At 32.0% G+C, this 16,192-nt stretch overlaps 1 protein-coding gene across 2 annotated transcripts in view; it reads right to left on the bottom strand.

Moving 5' to 3' along the window:
• LOC125076181 overlaps nucleotides 1–16,192 on the bottom strand; it is a 189,608-nt gene that overhangs the window by 124,816 nt on the left and 48,600 nt on the right. For both annotated transcript variants that reach the window (XM_047688191.1, XM_047688192.1), the window contains exon 2: nucleotides 10,099–10,196. In XM_047688191.1, the coding sequence (XP_047544147.1) occupies nucleotides 10,099–10,173 (75 nt within the window). In that variant the 5' untranslated portion in view covers nucleotides 10,174–10,196. The remainder of the gene's footprint in view (nucleotides 1–10,098; nucleotides 10,197–16,192) is intronic.

Here is a 16,192-nt window from a genome sequence, read left to right as displayed (position 1 = left end):
AGCGGCTGACATATGATATCCGTACTAAGCCAAGTTAGTAAGGGTATGAATTAAACATGAATTAATTTAAGCTTTGTGATCATTAATCCACCGCCATTGTGTGTAGGGTGACCAAAATTTACACCAGTTCATTTTATGTTTATAAAACTCCATATTCGTGTATAGATATTTCAAGATTGTAACGTTTTTAAATGTAACTTTTCGAGATGAAACGTTTCTAGAAATTAAGTTTTCAAATGTCTTCGCAGTTCTACAAGCTCTTTCTTTATTGTTTATTTTACATGAACATCATTTTAGTATGATACTAAAAGATATTTGACATTTATACATTCGACATTATGTTCAATTAAATATATCTTTAAAGATGTTTAGTGTAAGATAATTTATTTATTATTAACAATGTCGAAGGATGATTTGATAGTTCCAATTTCGAAAAAAATCCTATTATCCATTTGTGTTCACTCAATATCTCTATATTATCCCTATATTGAGAAAACACAAATGATTCGATAGTGGTGAAAACATTTCGCAATTTGACACAAAACTGACTTTCTTAACTGTGACATTATAAAAAAACTCTACAGTGATACTGTCGGTATTACTCTGTGCAGATTTTTTTAAGAAATCGAAGACTTAACCCGGGTTTGGTCACTTTTTTTGTGATTTTGGTACGCAAGTTGAAATTTTCTATAAACAATCAAATTTTAAGATTTGTTTTTGTTTTATTTACATTATATAGTTTCTTGCAAAACACAATGTCATTGTACAACACAATGTCATTGTACAAAAAGTAGGTTTAATGCACAAAACACAAAAAAATAGTGGAAGTGCAATTTAAAGAAAAATAATAAAAAAAAAAATAAGAAATTAAAAAAGACATTTACCTAAGCAACTATATTAACAGACGTGCATGTAAAAAAAAAATTTAATACTTAATGCTTTAATATAATATCCTTAAATTTAATAACGGCCTGCATTGTATGAAATTGTATTTAAATGTCAATATTTAGTTGAAATAAATAAATGAAAAAATTGCCGAGCTATTTTATAATAACAGCATCTGAGCTCATCGCGGAACACGATCGTGAAATGTCAAACAGTAGGACGCGACTCGACTGTAAATATTATACATATTACATTTGGATTCGCGCAACAAATCAGGGTCACCGTAAGTCAGCTGTCAACATTTCACTAGTAAAATGAACATACAAAGTGAGTTCTTACGGAATAACACTGCTGGATCCAAAATATATCTATAATGATAACATTACATCTTTTACATTAACAGCCTGTAAATTTCCCACTGCTGGTCTAAGGCCTCCTCTCCCTTTGAGGAGAAGGTTTGAAGCATATTCCACCACGCTGCTCCAATGCGGATTGGCGGAATACACATGTGACAGAATTTCATTGAAATTAGACACATGCAGGTTTCCTCCTGATGTTTTTCTTCACCGCAGAGCACGAGATGAATTATAAACTCAAATTAAACACATGAAAAATCAGTGGTGCTTGCTGGGTTTGAACCCCCAATCATCAGAGAAATTCACCTTCCTTTTCCTAACCACTGGGATATCACCGCTCTTAAAATGACATTATATACGCACATATTATGTATTATTTAAATTGACTTTATTAATGCGTACAACGCCAGTATCCAACAGCAGACGCATAAATTTTCGCAGAGCAGGCATAAGCCGGATTGGATAAAAAACCACAATATGCGTATTTTATGAGGACAAGGTTTTCGCTTCTATATTAAAATCTAAACATAACATTTGCCACTTTACAAAAAATAATGGCTGAATTCTATTTATGAAAAATGTTCAATTACCGTCCGTCCGTTCACCATAATATTAATACTTAAATACTTTTAATACAGTTCCGTGTTTATTGTATTTACGGGCTCTTAATTCAGTTAAAAATAAATCAGCCGGTCATTTCAGTTTTGTTTAACGAACAAAAACTTTATTAAAGTAGCGATAGCAAAATATACTATAAAAAAGTTTATAAAAAGTCTTTTAGTTTAACTCCTGCTGTGATTGATAGAGACTGCAAGAACAAAATATTGAATATCAAAGATTGAATTTAATGTCGCAGATATCTACAATAAATAATAATCAATCTTAACTAATTTAATCTTAATTAATTAAATTATATTTATAAAGCAAGTCGTAAGATTCCGGGTATACATCAAACACCCACACTAAAACCTTTGAAAGACTGAATCGTCTACAATAATATCAATTTAATACTGATATTTATTTTTTATTACAATCTTATTTTACCAGAAAGACGTCGAATGATAATAATTTACGAAAATATAGCAATGTTCCAAATAAAACTAGATTCTGCTCTATCGCTATTTTTATTGACGTGACAACTAGGAATTCCCATCATTTATTAGATGATACTTCTGAAACATCAGTGTTGCGATTAAGAATGATACAAAACATCCGAAATAACTCAGTCACTTATACCCGTCACTTCTATGTAGGAAGGAATCATGAATTCAGAACACATATTTTACGTATCGGTCCCTTCTGACAGTACCAACTCCCAATACATTATTTTTAATAAAGAGGAAATACCTATATATGTAACGGTACTTAAGATTTATAAAATCATATAAAAAAACTATAATGGCAAAACGAAGATATACTTTATACAAGTCGAATTACACGAGCACTTATGTGATCGTTATTTTACAGGATTATATTCAATGCAAAACAACCACCGGTTCGGAATGTACCTACATAGTTGTAGCCAAAAAGTACCGAGAAAAACACAACAGTCGGTCTTTTCAAATATTATAATATATAAATATATATACTCACAAAAACGCGCCTTCCGCGACAAATTTAATAATCCTTTTTCTGTATGATTTTTCTGTCTGTACTCTGTTGTATCACGCACACTAAGATAACTGCTACGTACGGTTGTAAGTACGAGCTGTAACCCACTCATACTAATGCATGCCGATAGTATTTAACGTGGAGGATAATATCTATGAGGTAAATGAATCTTTAAAAAGTGATGTCTTAGTAGGGCTTTGTTCAAGCCCGTCTGGGTTGGTACCAACCACTCATCAGATATTCTACCGTCAAACAACAGAACTCAGTATTGTTGTGTTCCGATTTGAAGGGTGAGTGAGCCAGTGTAATTATATGCACAAGGGACATAACAATATCGTCTTATTTCTCAAGTTGAGTGATGTAAGGAAGTTAATATTTCTTACAGCGTCATTGTTTATGGGCGGTGGTGACTACTTACCATCAGGTGGCCCATATGACCATCCAACAAACTATAGGATAAAATAAAAAAAATAAAAAAATGTCGATAAAATACAATATTTATATATATCACCGTAGAATCGGAAATACCGTTAGATTGTCATCTATCTCGAGAGATTGTAAACTGCCAAAATATTGTGAACTGATAGATTATAATCTACCGAAAAAGAATGCGATAAATTGTAATCAGTAAGTTATGGTTCACAATCTTTCGCCAGTTCACAATCTCGCGATATACATAGATTATTATCTAACGGTATTGACAATTTTAAGGAGACATATATATCCTAATAATTCGGCATTACAACTACAGCGACCGTTCTCAAGACAAGCCACTTTCACGTAAGATATTAAAGCAAACAATTGAACGCGAATGTTGATGTTCTCTCTGATATTTCAATCTGATAATCCAATAGTTCACTGATCTTAGACGATCGAGAGATCGGGACCGAGTACCAAGTTACGAGGCACCATTATTCTCGTTAAACATCAAACTTCCTAACTGAGAGACGCTTCTGAGATTATCTTTTAAATGAAACCTCAATAACTTTGACTTGCCTGACCCTGTGGTCAACATATTACCTTTCGCACTTATTATCCCTACTACAATAATAAATGCGTAAGTAACTTTTTCTGTTACCTCTTCACACTTAAACCGCTGACCCCATTTCGATGAAATTTAACACATGTAGATAACAGAAGTCTAGGGGAAGTACATAGGTTTTTTCACGGAAATCATCCCTTTAGGGTGTGAAGAGAGAGTTGGAAGTTTGTATGGGGAATCAATTTTAAGTAATGAACATAAAATCCATAATAATTTACTCTTCGTTACCTTAAATAGTGTTTTTAATTTTGTAACAATTAGATTAATTACGAAATTATTAATTCCTTTATGGAGCTTTGTATACTTTCTACTATCTACATCTATTACTACTGAGAAATTAATTAGTAGAACACTACTAATATAATAAATGCAACTTTATGTTTCAGAAACGGCACATAAAGTAACATTGCACTTAAACCCGTACTTCTCATCATATCCAAAGGAGTTTCGCTTCAAACTTTTTAGAGTTAAATCTTAATTCATGCGAAGTCGGAACGGTTAACTAGTACATTATAGAAGCACTTTGCACGTACCGTGAATTTTGTAAAGTGCAATCAACCAACCTTGATCGTGGTTGCAATTAACGAGGAAATGACTTTAATGATGCCGGAATCTCGATAGCGGTTTTCGAAAACCATAATTGAATTTGCTAACCGTGGACGTAAATTGGTAAATTTGCTAACTAACGTTTGACTGTTGAAATCTTGATATTTGTGTAACCAATGCCCTTGGGAATGCAAGGGGCAAGAAAAGTGAATTGACTATGTACGGACAATTCTATAGCAAGGATTACATTTACAACATTAGTAATTCCTTAAACATAAGCTACATTCTAAAAAATATACACCTGCTATAACAATATGAATACCAAATATAAAATAGTTTGTTCGATGATTTGTATATTTAATATTAAATATATTATATTTAAGATAATTTAAAAAAACTTAATGATATAATTTTTTTCACCATATTCGTCATCGTCCACATTAAACACTTCCGGTCCAAAGCTGGGGAGGCTTTTGCCCATCACCAGATTTTTGACGATAGTCGGTGTAGCGCTACCCGCATCCAACGGCTTCTCTTGACCCTTACAATATTTTACCTCTATAAAGTAATATAATACAACTCATTTCCTAGCACTGCTGAATGTAACAGTGTTAGGTGCATTTATCAAATAATATAAAATTAATCAAAATGTATTTAATATAAATAGTAACACCTATTTATACAAATATATATAATTATATATATCGTACAAAGATAACATTAGAAAATACCACAAGTACAGATCAGTTGACTCACCAAAGCGCAACTGTCTGTATAAAATTATCAGTGAACATAAAAATTATAATCTATTTTATTGCTTACTTTATTCTTTCATTTGTCATCTCACACACACTAGCTCATCCTCTAGGTACTCACACATTCTAATGTCTTATGTCGTCATTGAACAGATCTATAATAAAAACATTACTGTTCTGAGGTCTGTGTTTTCAATGGTTGTATCTGATTTAAGATGAAGACGAAGCACAAGGGACCGGTTCGTAAAAGAACAATTTCAAAAGCCCACTTTTATCATTCGAGTTCGAAGACAAATCTTCAGGAAATATCTATAAGTCGGTAAAAAAATTTTCTCATACACTATAACGCGATGCAGTATTTTGAAATAAACACCAAAACACTTCGAAAGAGAAGCAAATATAAATGGCCTTTATCAAACACCGTAATGTCTTCAGGCTATTTTTGATAATACTTACTTTAATTTCATTATAGACTTTCAAAAATATTGTCGAAATAATATTTTAAAGAATATTCCTCCATATTAATCTGGCTCCATTATAATTTAATACGAATAAGTTTGCACTTCCGCGCATTCAAGTTGTGGTCATATTTATGGAAGTGACTTTAATTTATGTATTATTTTACCTTTCTTACGAAATAGCTCTTCTGGTTTGAAAATATATTATATCTATAATTATGTCTATTATTATTAAAACATTGTCATCTCACTCACAAGCTATCGGTAACAGAAGGCTGAAGATAATATCAATTAACTTCAAGAGCCTTCTGATGCAGTCAATATTAAATTAGTTACGCTACAAATCCGCCTACCACCTTATTTCCAGTGAAATCTTATTCTTAATCAATATATTACATTGACACGCATACTTTGTTCCATTAACCTATCGCGAATGAATCCGTCAGATGTCGTGTGGTCAATCTTCTTTTCCTTATCTTTCTACATTTTCTTTCAAATTTTAAACAGCACTTCATAGTTTTATGTAAATTATATTATTATATCTATGTAGATCATCAGTAATCCTCTTTGTCAGAGATCTTTTCTATAGGATTGGGCCGCTTTTGTAGACTGTTATTCAACAAATGTATTGTGTTTTATTCGTTCATATTTATTCCTACTACAACATACTTTGACATAATCCTTTAAGCAGTGCTTATATGAGTGTGGTCGATAAGCGCGAAACGGATAGAATTAATTTATTACGCATATTCTTTTGTTTATATAATTAAACTTATAAACGTTACGCACCACGTTCACCGGCGTCACGTCACGTTTTCACAAACCGTAGACGTAATACAATCATGTATACCAAAGCACTGTTCATTGGGAGAATAACTGGTGAGTCTTTAAAATGCCACTAGCAATTTTCAACGTACTTATTTCCGTACAGCGTTATACACTGTATGTGGACGTGTGTTTCAAAGCAAATATTTTTCTTTTCCATCACTTTAAAGCGCTGGATAGTTTCGTTCTTGCACAAGCTTTCTCAGCCTTAGAGTTATTTATGCCTTACTACGGGATGGTTTTATTCAAGATTTGCATAACACCCTTTTATATGGTTCACTGAAGTACTCGGAAATGCCTTGATGCTAGATTCTCAAAAGTGCAGATGAAGGGAAAAATTTCAAAGTATAATTACAGATATTCTGTGATTCTTGAAATTGATATTGAAGGCGAAGAAGATTTGAATAGGTAGGGTTTGAATAGTACTACTATGTCTTTGCCGACTAACTCATTGAAGTCATTTATTCATAGAGGCTTCATTGTAATTATTTTTAAACAGTAGTTATATCGTTTTTTTTTTTTTTAAGTATTATATCGTACCAATATATTAGCGCTTTTGGACTTATTGGCATATTTCTTTGCCTGTAATTATTTATTTCTTGTGTGGTTATTTATAAACAAATATAGTTAATGTTAAAATCCCTTTTCGCTTGTTACAAAGCTTTCTAAGTATTTATGTACAAAATTAATTTTCATATTTTCGTGTGAGTCTGAGTTGAAAACTCTTGGAACGGATTTTTCCTGTTCAAACAAGAACGTATTTTCACTTCAGCTACATAATAAATATAATGAGAGCCGAAATAGTCTATTGTTTATAACAAGTATATTAACTGAACATCGCGGTTACAAACCCGACAATTACTACTGAGTTTTCTTTGACGAGCTTAATTTTTACTTGTGATATTCCTACGTGATTACAGTCATATCTGAAACAACAACCCGGGGAGCAACGTGGTGTAATGAAGTATTAACGATCTCTCCAAAGAGACTATTACTTGCTACCTATTAAAAATGCTATGACGTATATCAGTCTTAAAAATAGATCTATACACTTACGAAGGCACGCCTTACCACGTTGTATTAGTATCGGCGTGCTTTGGCATGAGTGAGTTACGCTCGTGCTTTTAATATGTATTAGTGTGTGTGAGGCGACACAGAGTACAGACAGCAAAAAAGTGCAAATTAGATTAATTAAGTTTATTCTAGTAAACAATTATCAGGGGGGCGATTTCGTGAGTGATTAGATCTATAATTGAAAATGAAACGTAATCATTATTTATCTTATAATAAAAAATAAAAAAAAAATTTCAGCAACATTTTACAGTTATATTATTTGTAATATAAAAATATCTGGGCGAGATTCGCTTTTCAAGTGAGACAACTATATATATATATATATATATATATATATATATATATATATATATATATATATATATATATATATATAAACTTAAAGCAAATGGTTTTGCATTAAGTTTCTAAACACAAATTTTGTACCGAAATGTTAGAGCCAAGTCCGAGTTAACCGAAATATTTTTTTTTATTTTTATAATATAGTACTGTGGAGCCGAGATGGCCCAGTGGTTAGAACGCGTGCATCTTAACCGATGATTTCGGGTTCAAACCCAGGCAGGCACCACTGAAATTTCATGTGCTTAATTTGTGTTTATAATTCATCTCGTGCTCGGCGGTGAAGGAAAACATCGTGAGGAAACCTGCATGTGTCTAATTTCAACGAAATTCTGCCACATGTGTATTCCGCCAACCCGCATTGGAGCAGCGTGGTGGAATATGCTCCAAACCTTCTCCTCAAAGGGAGAGGAGGCCTTTATCATTCCATAACCATTCTTTACATCGCGAATTCGCCGCCAACCTTGGAAGCTAAGATGTTATGTCCCTTGCCTGTAGTTACACTGGCTCACACCCCTAACAAACCGGAACACAACAATGCTGATTATTGCTGTTTGGTGGTAGAATATCTGATGTGTACTTACCCAGGCTGGCACAAGCCCGTCTGGTTAGATACTCGGTTTGGCCAAATACCACCACTAAACTACCCTACACCACTAAATTTATTCATAACCCTAATATACATACGAGAATTGTTCATTTAATAGTATAAAAATATCAGCAGGATGTTATAGTCGTGTAATTACACAAATGAAATCTATATAAGTTTATTAACCTATTGTTTCCATAAAGAAATAACGATTTTCATTTCTACTAATCAATTTATTTGGCCATTTCATATTCAGCCTTATTACTATAACGCCCAAAGTGGATTATTGTTTGAATACATCTGTTTCATTGACTTTTCATTTGCGTGATTTTAAATACGAATGTTAACAAATACAACAGCAAATAGTGGAACTTTATAAATAGATACATTTAAATAGTATAAATTAAATGGATACTATAATTTTTTGCTCATATCGTGCAATAATTAAAATGTATTATAGTTAGGTTGTGGTTTTTTTTTTATTTAATTTGCAACATCCACGGGCTCACAGTTGCCCCTGTTTTAACATGTTACTTTTATAAATGTTGGCGTTATTTTTATAATTTTACTGTACATCAGCTGATCTTCGCTGGACTTCGAGCATGTCGTCTTACTGGAAGACGTGGCCTACACTAACTTTTTTTTTCATTTTAAAACAATATATTAATAATCCATAATACATAAAGTATGACAAAATATAAAATACTGTATATAGAGTGTTAAGGTTTGTATTATTTTTTAAAGAGTACTATCAATATTCCAAATGAATTAAGAAATTACTAATATACCTATTTAACCCTCCTTCTAAGCTTATAACTTGTGTTAGGAGTGGGGACGACACTAGCCCAAGGGGTCAGGATCGATCCTGCGACTTCTTACATCGCTAGGCGGACCTGTAAACCATTGCGCTATTGACGCTTCGAAACTGATTTTTTAGGCCATTTAAGAAAATAATAAAAGTAATATTATTAGTAGAACGTTTTGGTAGAGGTCCTCTTCACCTCAATCGGATAAATTTCACGAAACGCAAGCTAGAAAAATCGTGTGCATGAGTTTCTAAGTATGTATTCTCTTTAATCGGTGTTCTTAGACCAATTAACCGTGCCTTATCTGACAGTTTAATTATCTCTATTCAACCTTCGATACGGCTTATTACGATAAACACTTCGTAATGCTCATATAAATGTTATTTTCATATAATTTCTTATTGTGACTACAAAATATATATGGAATTAACGAGATAGCCCAATATTAATATAGATAAGATGCTTTTTTTATTTAAAATATGTAATCTGGCACGTTATGGTCATCACCACCGATAGACACTGTGATTAATTCAACAGTCATGTCTCTGCCAATGCATCAGCAACCATGGGGACGTAACGTAATGGTAAGATGTTGTGTTCTTAAGCATGGGCATAATTCAAACTCACCATTCAAAGTGGTGTTCAGCACTAATAAACTTTACTGTTTGGCTATAGAATATGTAAGGAGTAGGTGGTACTTATCCTTGCTCAAATTCCCACTATGCGAATGTAAATTGTACTTCGAAGTACATCGGTCCGAACGTCGAAGCGAAGAAAAGTAACGTATAACATCATAAGAAAGTTTTTCTTACCATAGTGTAGATTGCTGAAGCGTAGCATCCTCGGCGGAGACTTCGCCAGCAACAGCAAGACTGCATGAGAGGCATGGTGGCGATGCAGAGGTCGGCAACTGAATAATAAACAAAATTAATTAACTACGGACTCTTGGAATTCCCTAAAAAAATATATGTAAGAAGTGTTCTCGTTTTTACTCTTATCTCTGACTAACATATAAGCTCTGGATATTTTAGCGGTGTAATAACATAAAAGCTCACATTTGACCCAGATAAGAAATAAAGTTTTTTTTTTATATTAAATACTCTTTTGTTTAAGAATATATTTTTTTATTAATTTATATTGATAATATATACTTATACTTAATAATATTTAACGAATTGATTTCTAGACCACAAATGTAAATAATTATGATATAATTTTTAACGACAATATTTGTTACAAACACTTCGGACACAGCTCCAGAACTTCTTAACATTGAAGAAGAAATAATTACAAATTATTTTTATAGTATAAAAACGAAACTACGATTTGTGTTACAGTAATTTATAAGACGCTGAAACGCAATTAGATCATTTCCATGGTTATTATAATCACGTTCATACGATAAATATTTCATACAAAAGTAATATCCGAAGTTATTTATTGTTTCAGTAAGACAAACGCTTCGCGTTTATTTCGTAGCTCCAGTATTAATATAGATTACAAGGATAGTTAACGACTGTCCGCGGTTTTCCTTGCACTGATTCTTTTTTTAATCTTTCATAAGAAGATATTTCATTGTTTCGTTTACGTAATTATATTATTACACAAATCGACAATAAATCTTAAACCATTTTTTTTTTAAATATAAACTTGTTTATAAATTTAAAAAAAAAATCAACCAATTCTAGTATATGGTTTTATCTTAAAGCAGTAAACGAGGGTTGTAAAGGATTTTTATGCTCGACATTTATATAAGCATATATCCTATGTGCATATACAGAATCCAATAGTTACTTATATCTCATTAAAGCATCACTTAAGTTTAATAATAATAGCATATTGGATAGCGATCGATTACAATAAAACAAAATACATCAGGATTAGAATACTCCAAATTAACCGATGTCAAATATCTAAACTAAACTTATCAAATAGATAACATAAAGTATCAAGATTAGCCTTTATTATTATTGAGCGAAAATAATAATAAAAACAAATAATAATTACAGTGTTATTACTAAAAAGCGCATGGAAACTCAACGGTATCACGGAATTTAAATTCCATTAATAATAAATAATCCCTTCATCACGGGACCATGACACTGCTATTCTAAGCAAAATTATAATCAAAGTTCGATTTCTCAAATTAACAAATATATTTATATTTAAGACAATAATGAAAAATAAAGTGAAAATAAAAAACCACAGTAAAATAAATTACTTATAATAATCAAAGAAGGCTAATAAATTAAGTTTCAACGCATCAATGGCAACTATTGATCTGATTTGAAGAAATATTTTTTGAATTAGACAGTTTATCGGGAAAGGTTTTTTTTTTCAGTTTTCAGCATTTCTCGAGTGAGATACGATATGTTCTCACAGAATAGAACTGTTAAAATCGTTTCAAACGGTTCGTTCTCGCGGTCTTCTTGGAGAATGTCTGCAAAACATTGATTTCTCACAAATTTTGGATCTGTAATTCAAGTTAGTTTTGTAATGCAGATTATAATGACTTATCTTCATCTTAGTAGATCTCCACTTGAGAGTGTCTGCTAAGTTTCAAGTCTATAGTCTAATAAATTAAAGAGATCTCGTGTTGATTAGTTATAGTTTTAACCTATTATTTCCAATTATTATAACGAACTATATAGTATTATTTACAAATGATAACGATTCTAATAATAATAGTTGTGAAGATTGAAGTTATCACATGTTCTTTCAATAGTAGTGGGAAACTTCGCGTTCGCCCGCGAAACTTCGCGTTTATTTAAAAGATTTTTTAGGAATTTCCTAAAACCTATGGCAGGTTTTGTTTTTATTTAATTTCGTTGTAAACTGCAAGTTACTCTACAAAACAAAGAAACCTTATTTAAACGATTTAGATAATATTAGTTCAGTTAGAATTGGAGTTTGTCTGTAACGATTTATTTTAATTTTGTACATACATCCGTAATACAGCCTTAGCACCGGTATCTAATCGGTCAGTAACGCGTAGATGCTCTCTAAAATTAATTATTTGTTAAATTGTAATCATTTAGTAAATTGCAATCAAGATCCTTTTTAATTTTCTGCTGGAACTCTTCAAAATTAGACCGATAACCGATTTTTTATGTGCAGCTATCGTCTCATAATCTCTGTGAGAAAAACTGGCTTACGCTATTAATATATAGGAAGAAAGATTTACACATGACTTATTGACTATCTGAAATTGGAAACTATCTCCTACAACGTACATTGGTTCATAATTATGTATCAAAGTATCTCTCGTGTGACATTTTACGTAATGTAAGATATACATTATAAATTCTTCGCTTCACTGGTGTAACGTCTAACTGAGTAACGTTTTAGTTACAAATATCATATACGGGCTGTTCTAATTTTTGTCGTAGCAATATTAATTATTTTTAACTTCTAGTTGTAGTGACTTGTTTATAAGGATCTTGATGTTCTGGGATAGTTAACACTTCTGCAAATTGAAAATATTGTTAAGCATTCTTGCGACAGAATTGTCAACGGTTGTGTATGATTGTCATCCGGATAGGTAAAATAAGATTTCCCACTGTAGAAGAAATCCGATCAGAAGGACATTGTTGATTATTAAATAATTACTATCTAGACACGCGGTAGCGTGTCAGCCAAGTTCTAGTATAGCAGAACTGGCGTGCAGCACCGTGTGTAATATTACACGAACCATTTGGGGCCACTTTTAACCTCCTCATAACTCAAAAACTATTTGACATAAATGTGTCAAATTTGGCTCATATATTGAGACTTGCGAGATACATATGTGTTCCAAATTTCATAAGCGCATCTCAAATGGTTATTTAGATATTAACGTCTAAAAATCGTCATTTTTATCACTGACTGACCTATAGATCAAAACTATATCCTACTTCTAGGTGACCTAGAAAGTTGAAATTTGGCATGCAGGTAGGTAATTAGGCCAATATAAAGGAAAAAATCTGAAACTGGTAATTTTTTATCATTTTATTATAATTTTTCATTTTATTGGGTCTATAGGAACACTTATATACTTAGTTCCTGTAATAACTGTAATAAAAAAAATGATGTAAGAACCAGCAATCAAAACTTATGACAGCCGGTCTTAATGTGGATTTTAAGGTCTTCACGTGAATATATAACAAGTGGAATACCACCCTTAAGTTTTTTAAATCCAAATATTTCCGTTTTATTACTTATTAGTATAGCCGTCTTTGGTATTTATTACGTTATTAACTAGCATTTAGCGCACATCAATGGTGCAAAATCATTATACTTAAAAAAATAATCATAATATGCATTTCGGGACACGGCGCGCGACGCGACGCCGGAACAGCGGGATAGGAGCGTTGCGATTAAACCTTAACGCGGACGTGTCTGAGCGAGTGGCAATCGCGCTCATAAGAATTATTTCAATGCCTTCCGATGGAAGCTGCCTAGTCTATTCGACTGCATATTTTTTGTTTAAGTATATACTAGTATACAACAATAAAATAGGTTTCGTGAGACTGTAGTAGAGTATGTATATCGTAACTGGAATGATTTAAGTTTGTACTCTAGCGCTACAAACGGGGATCCTTGTTGCTTGGAAGAACAGTATCGAGCAAGCATGCTGATGTCAGCAAAGGACTGGTGAATGGGTTCAATGGAAAAATAGAGAAGGTACATTGGAAACGTCGACAACAGCAATAGCGCACGTAAAATAACAATTCAATTTAAACATAATTTAATTTGCGAACTAGAAGTTAAAACCAAATTACAGATATTAAGTAATGTACATATATGTTCAAAGGAAACTATTCTCTATTTGCTTAGCATATTCTACTACTATACACAAATCACAAGGCCTTCGCCTTGACGGTGCTCTTTTCGACATAGGCTCCTCTTTATTAAGTAAAGAGCAGGCTTACGTTGGCCTCTCTAGAGTTAAAAACTTAGATGGAGTACATCTTAGCAATTTAGGTCCAAGTCAAATCAAGACACAAGAGAGCTCTTTTGTAGAGTACAACCGTCTGCGCTCGTTATACCACCCCTACTTGGCCAAATTAAGTATAAACAGAAAACGCGTAAAAAAAATCCGGACACTGAATGGCAATTCACTCGAACATTTCAGAGGTACCTACAAGAAAAATAAGAACGTATCAAAAAAAAGACAATTATACCCCATAAACATAAGAAAATAGAATAGTTTAACAAAAACCATTTGGTATTAATTTTGTTATTAATAAGTACCTACTAATAATTTATATACAAAAAGTAGTGATATCCCATCAAAAACATAAATGTAAAAATGAGAGCCAAGTTAAATATTATGATATATACCTTGGTTGTTGACTTCAACGACAAAAGAAGTGAGATCTAAATTTGTGCCAAGTTAAATAGTCCTTCCTGAAATTTACTTATAACTACATAAAATATAATTTCTTCTTATAACTTGGGGTAATATATTGTTGCCTAAGGTCTGACTTGGCTAGTTCTTATATGTTTATAAACACAAATTGTAGGTTGTGTTTAGAATAACAAATTATAATTCAGTATTGCTTAGTTAGTATATACGTACATTAAGAGCTGCGATGGTCCAGTCACTAGAAAACATGAATCTTAACCAGATATTGCGAGTTCATATCCAGACAAGTACAATTGAATATTAACGTGCTTAATTTGTGTTTATAATTCATTTGTAACAGGCTTAGAACTTACGAAGGCTATAATATAATTCGTATATGAGAACTAGCCAAGTCAGACCTTAGGCAACAATATATTACCCCAAGTTATAAGAAGAAATTATATTTTATGTAGTTATAAGTAAATTTCAGGAAGGACTATTTAACTTGGCACAAATTTAGATCTCACTTCTTTTGTCGTTGAAGTCAACAACCAAGGTATATATCATAATATTTAACTTGGCTCTCATTTTTACATTTATGTTTTTGATGGGATTAATAATTGACACCAGCAAATGTAATCCTTATTTGTAAATTCACTGTTCTAATTTCTGGGCAAAATTGTTTGTAGCTGCTTGTAGCGATTTATAAGAAAGAAATGGCATATCTGGAAGGCTTACAACTTTTAGTTACATACAACAAATGGTTCGATTCCGAACACCCGAACACACATATAAAAATATAACGAGAATCGAGATATACATACATTAATGTATATTTCCGTATTGCTCGTTATCTTAAGCTGATATATGTAAAAATATACATTTGGTCTCGTGTGTGGGATGCTGAGTGGTGTTGTGACAAGCTGTAATAAAATATATCTTGCTAAATATTTTGCATTGTAAATGACATTTTAATGTCCTTTACTTGGATTTTATAAGAAAATAATTTTGATGCTGTCTTAAAATAATATCATTTAAAGAAGATATTGAATAGATGAAATTTTTATTCCCATATAATTTGGTCATCGCGGTAAATAAACATGATTAACGATGAGTTTAAATCATTCCTATAATTACTACTACACATGTTTACAATTTTCAATATAACAAAGAAAAGGCTATGAATTGGCTTGTATGTATATGTATGATATCACTAATTATTATTAATATGAGTATCCACTGTAAGAACTTTTTATACACAAACATTTACTTACGTCTTTTTTTTCAGTTTAAGAAAAAACGCAAGTAATACAAAGTCAATTTAGAAGTTATGTTATATAACAGATTTTTTGCTGTCCAAAACTATAACAAAATCTATGCAGTTGAGTCAGAGAAGTAATTAGTTAATTTTTACTAGTACTTTACACATTTTCCCGATAACCGAAACGGGAACATGAAAATATTTAACTGTGATGGAAGAATAATTTCAGCGTCTTAAAGCGGGGCTGTTCCAGCGACATCAAGCATTCTAACAAGCTTGTTCCCGCTTGTTTACACTGTATCCGTCTAATGAAGCGTCT

The sequence above is a fragment of the Vanessa atalanta genome, chromosome Z, assembly GCF_905147765.1.
Source record: "Vanessa atalanta chromosome Z, ilVanAtal1.2, whole genome shotgun sequence".
In the NCBI taxonomy this organism is placed as follows: Eukaryota; Metazoa; Arthropoda; class Insecta; order Lepidoptera; family Nymphalidae; genus Vanessa; species Vanessa atalanta.
This window is presented reverse-complemented; position numbering and strand designations above follow the sequence as displayed.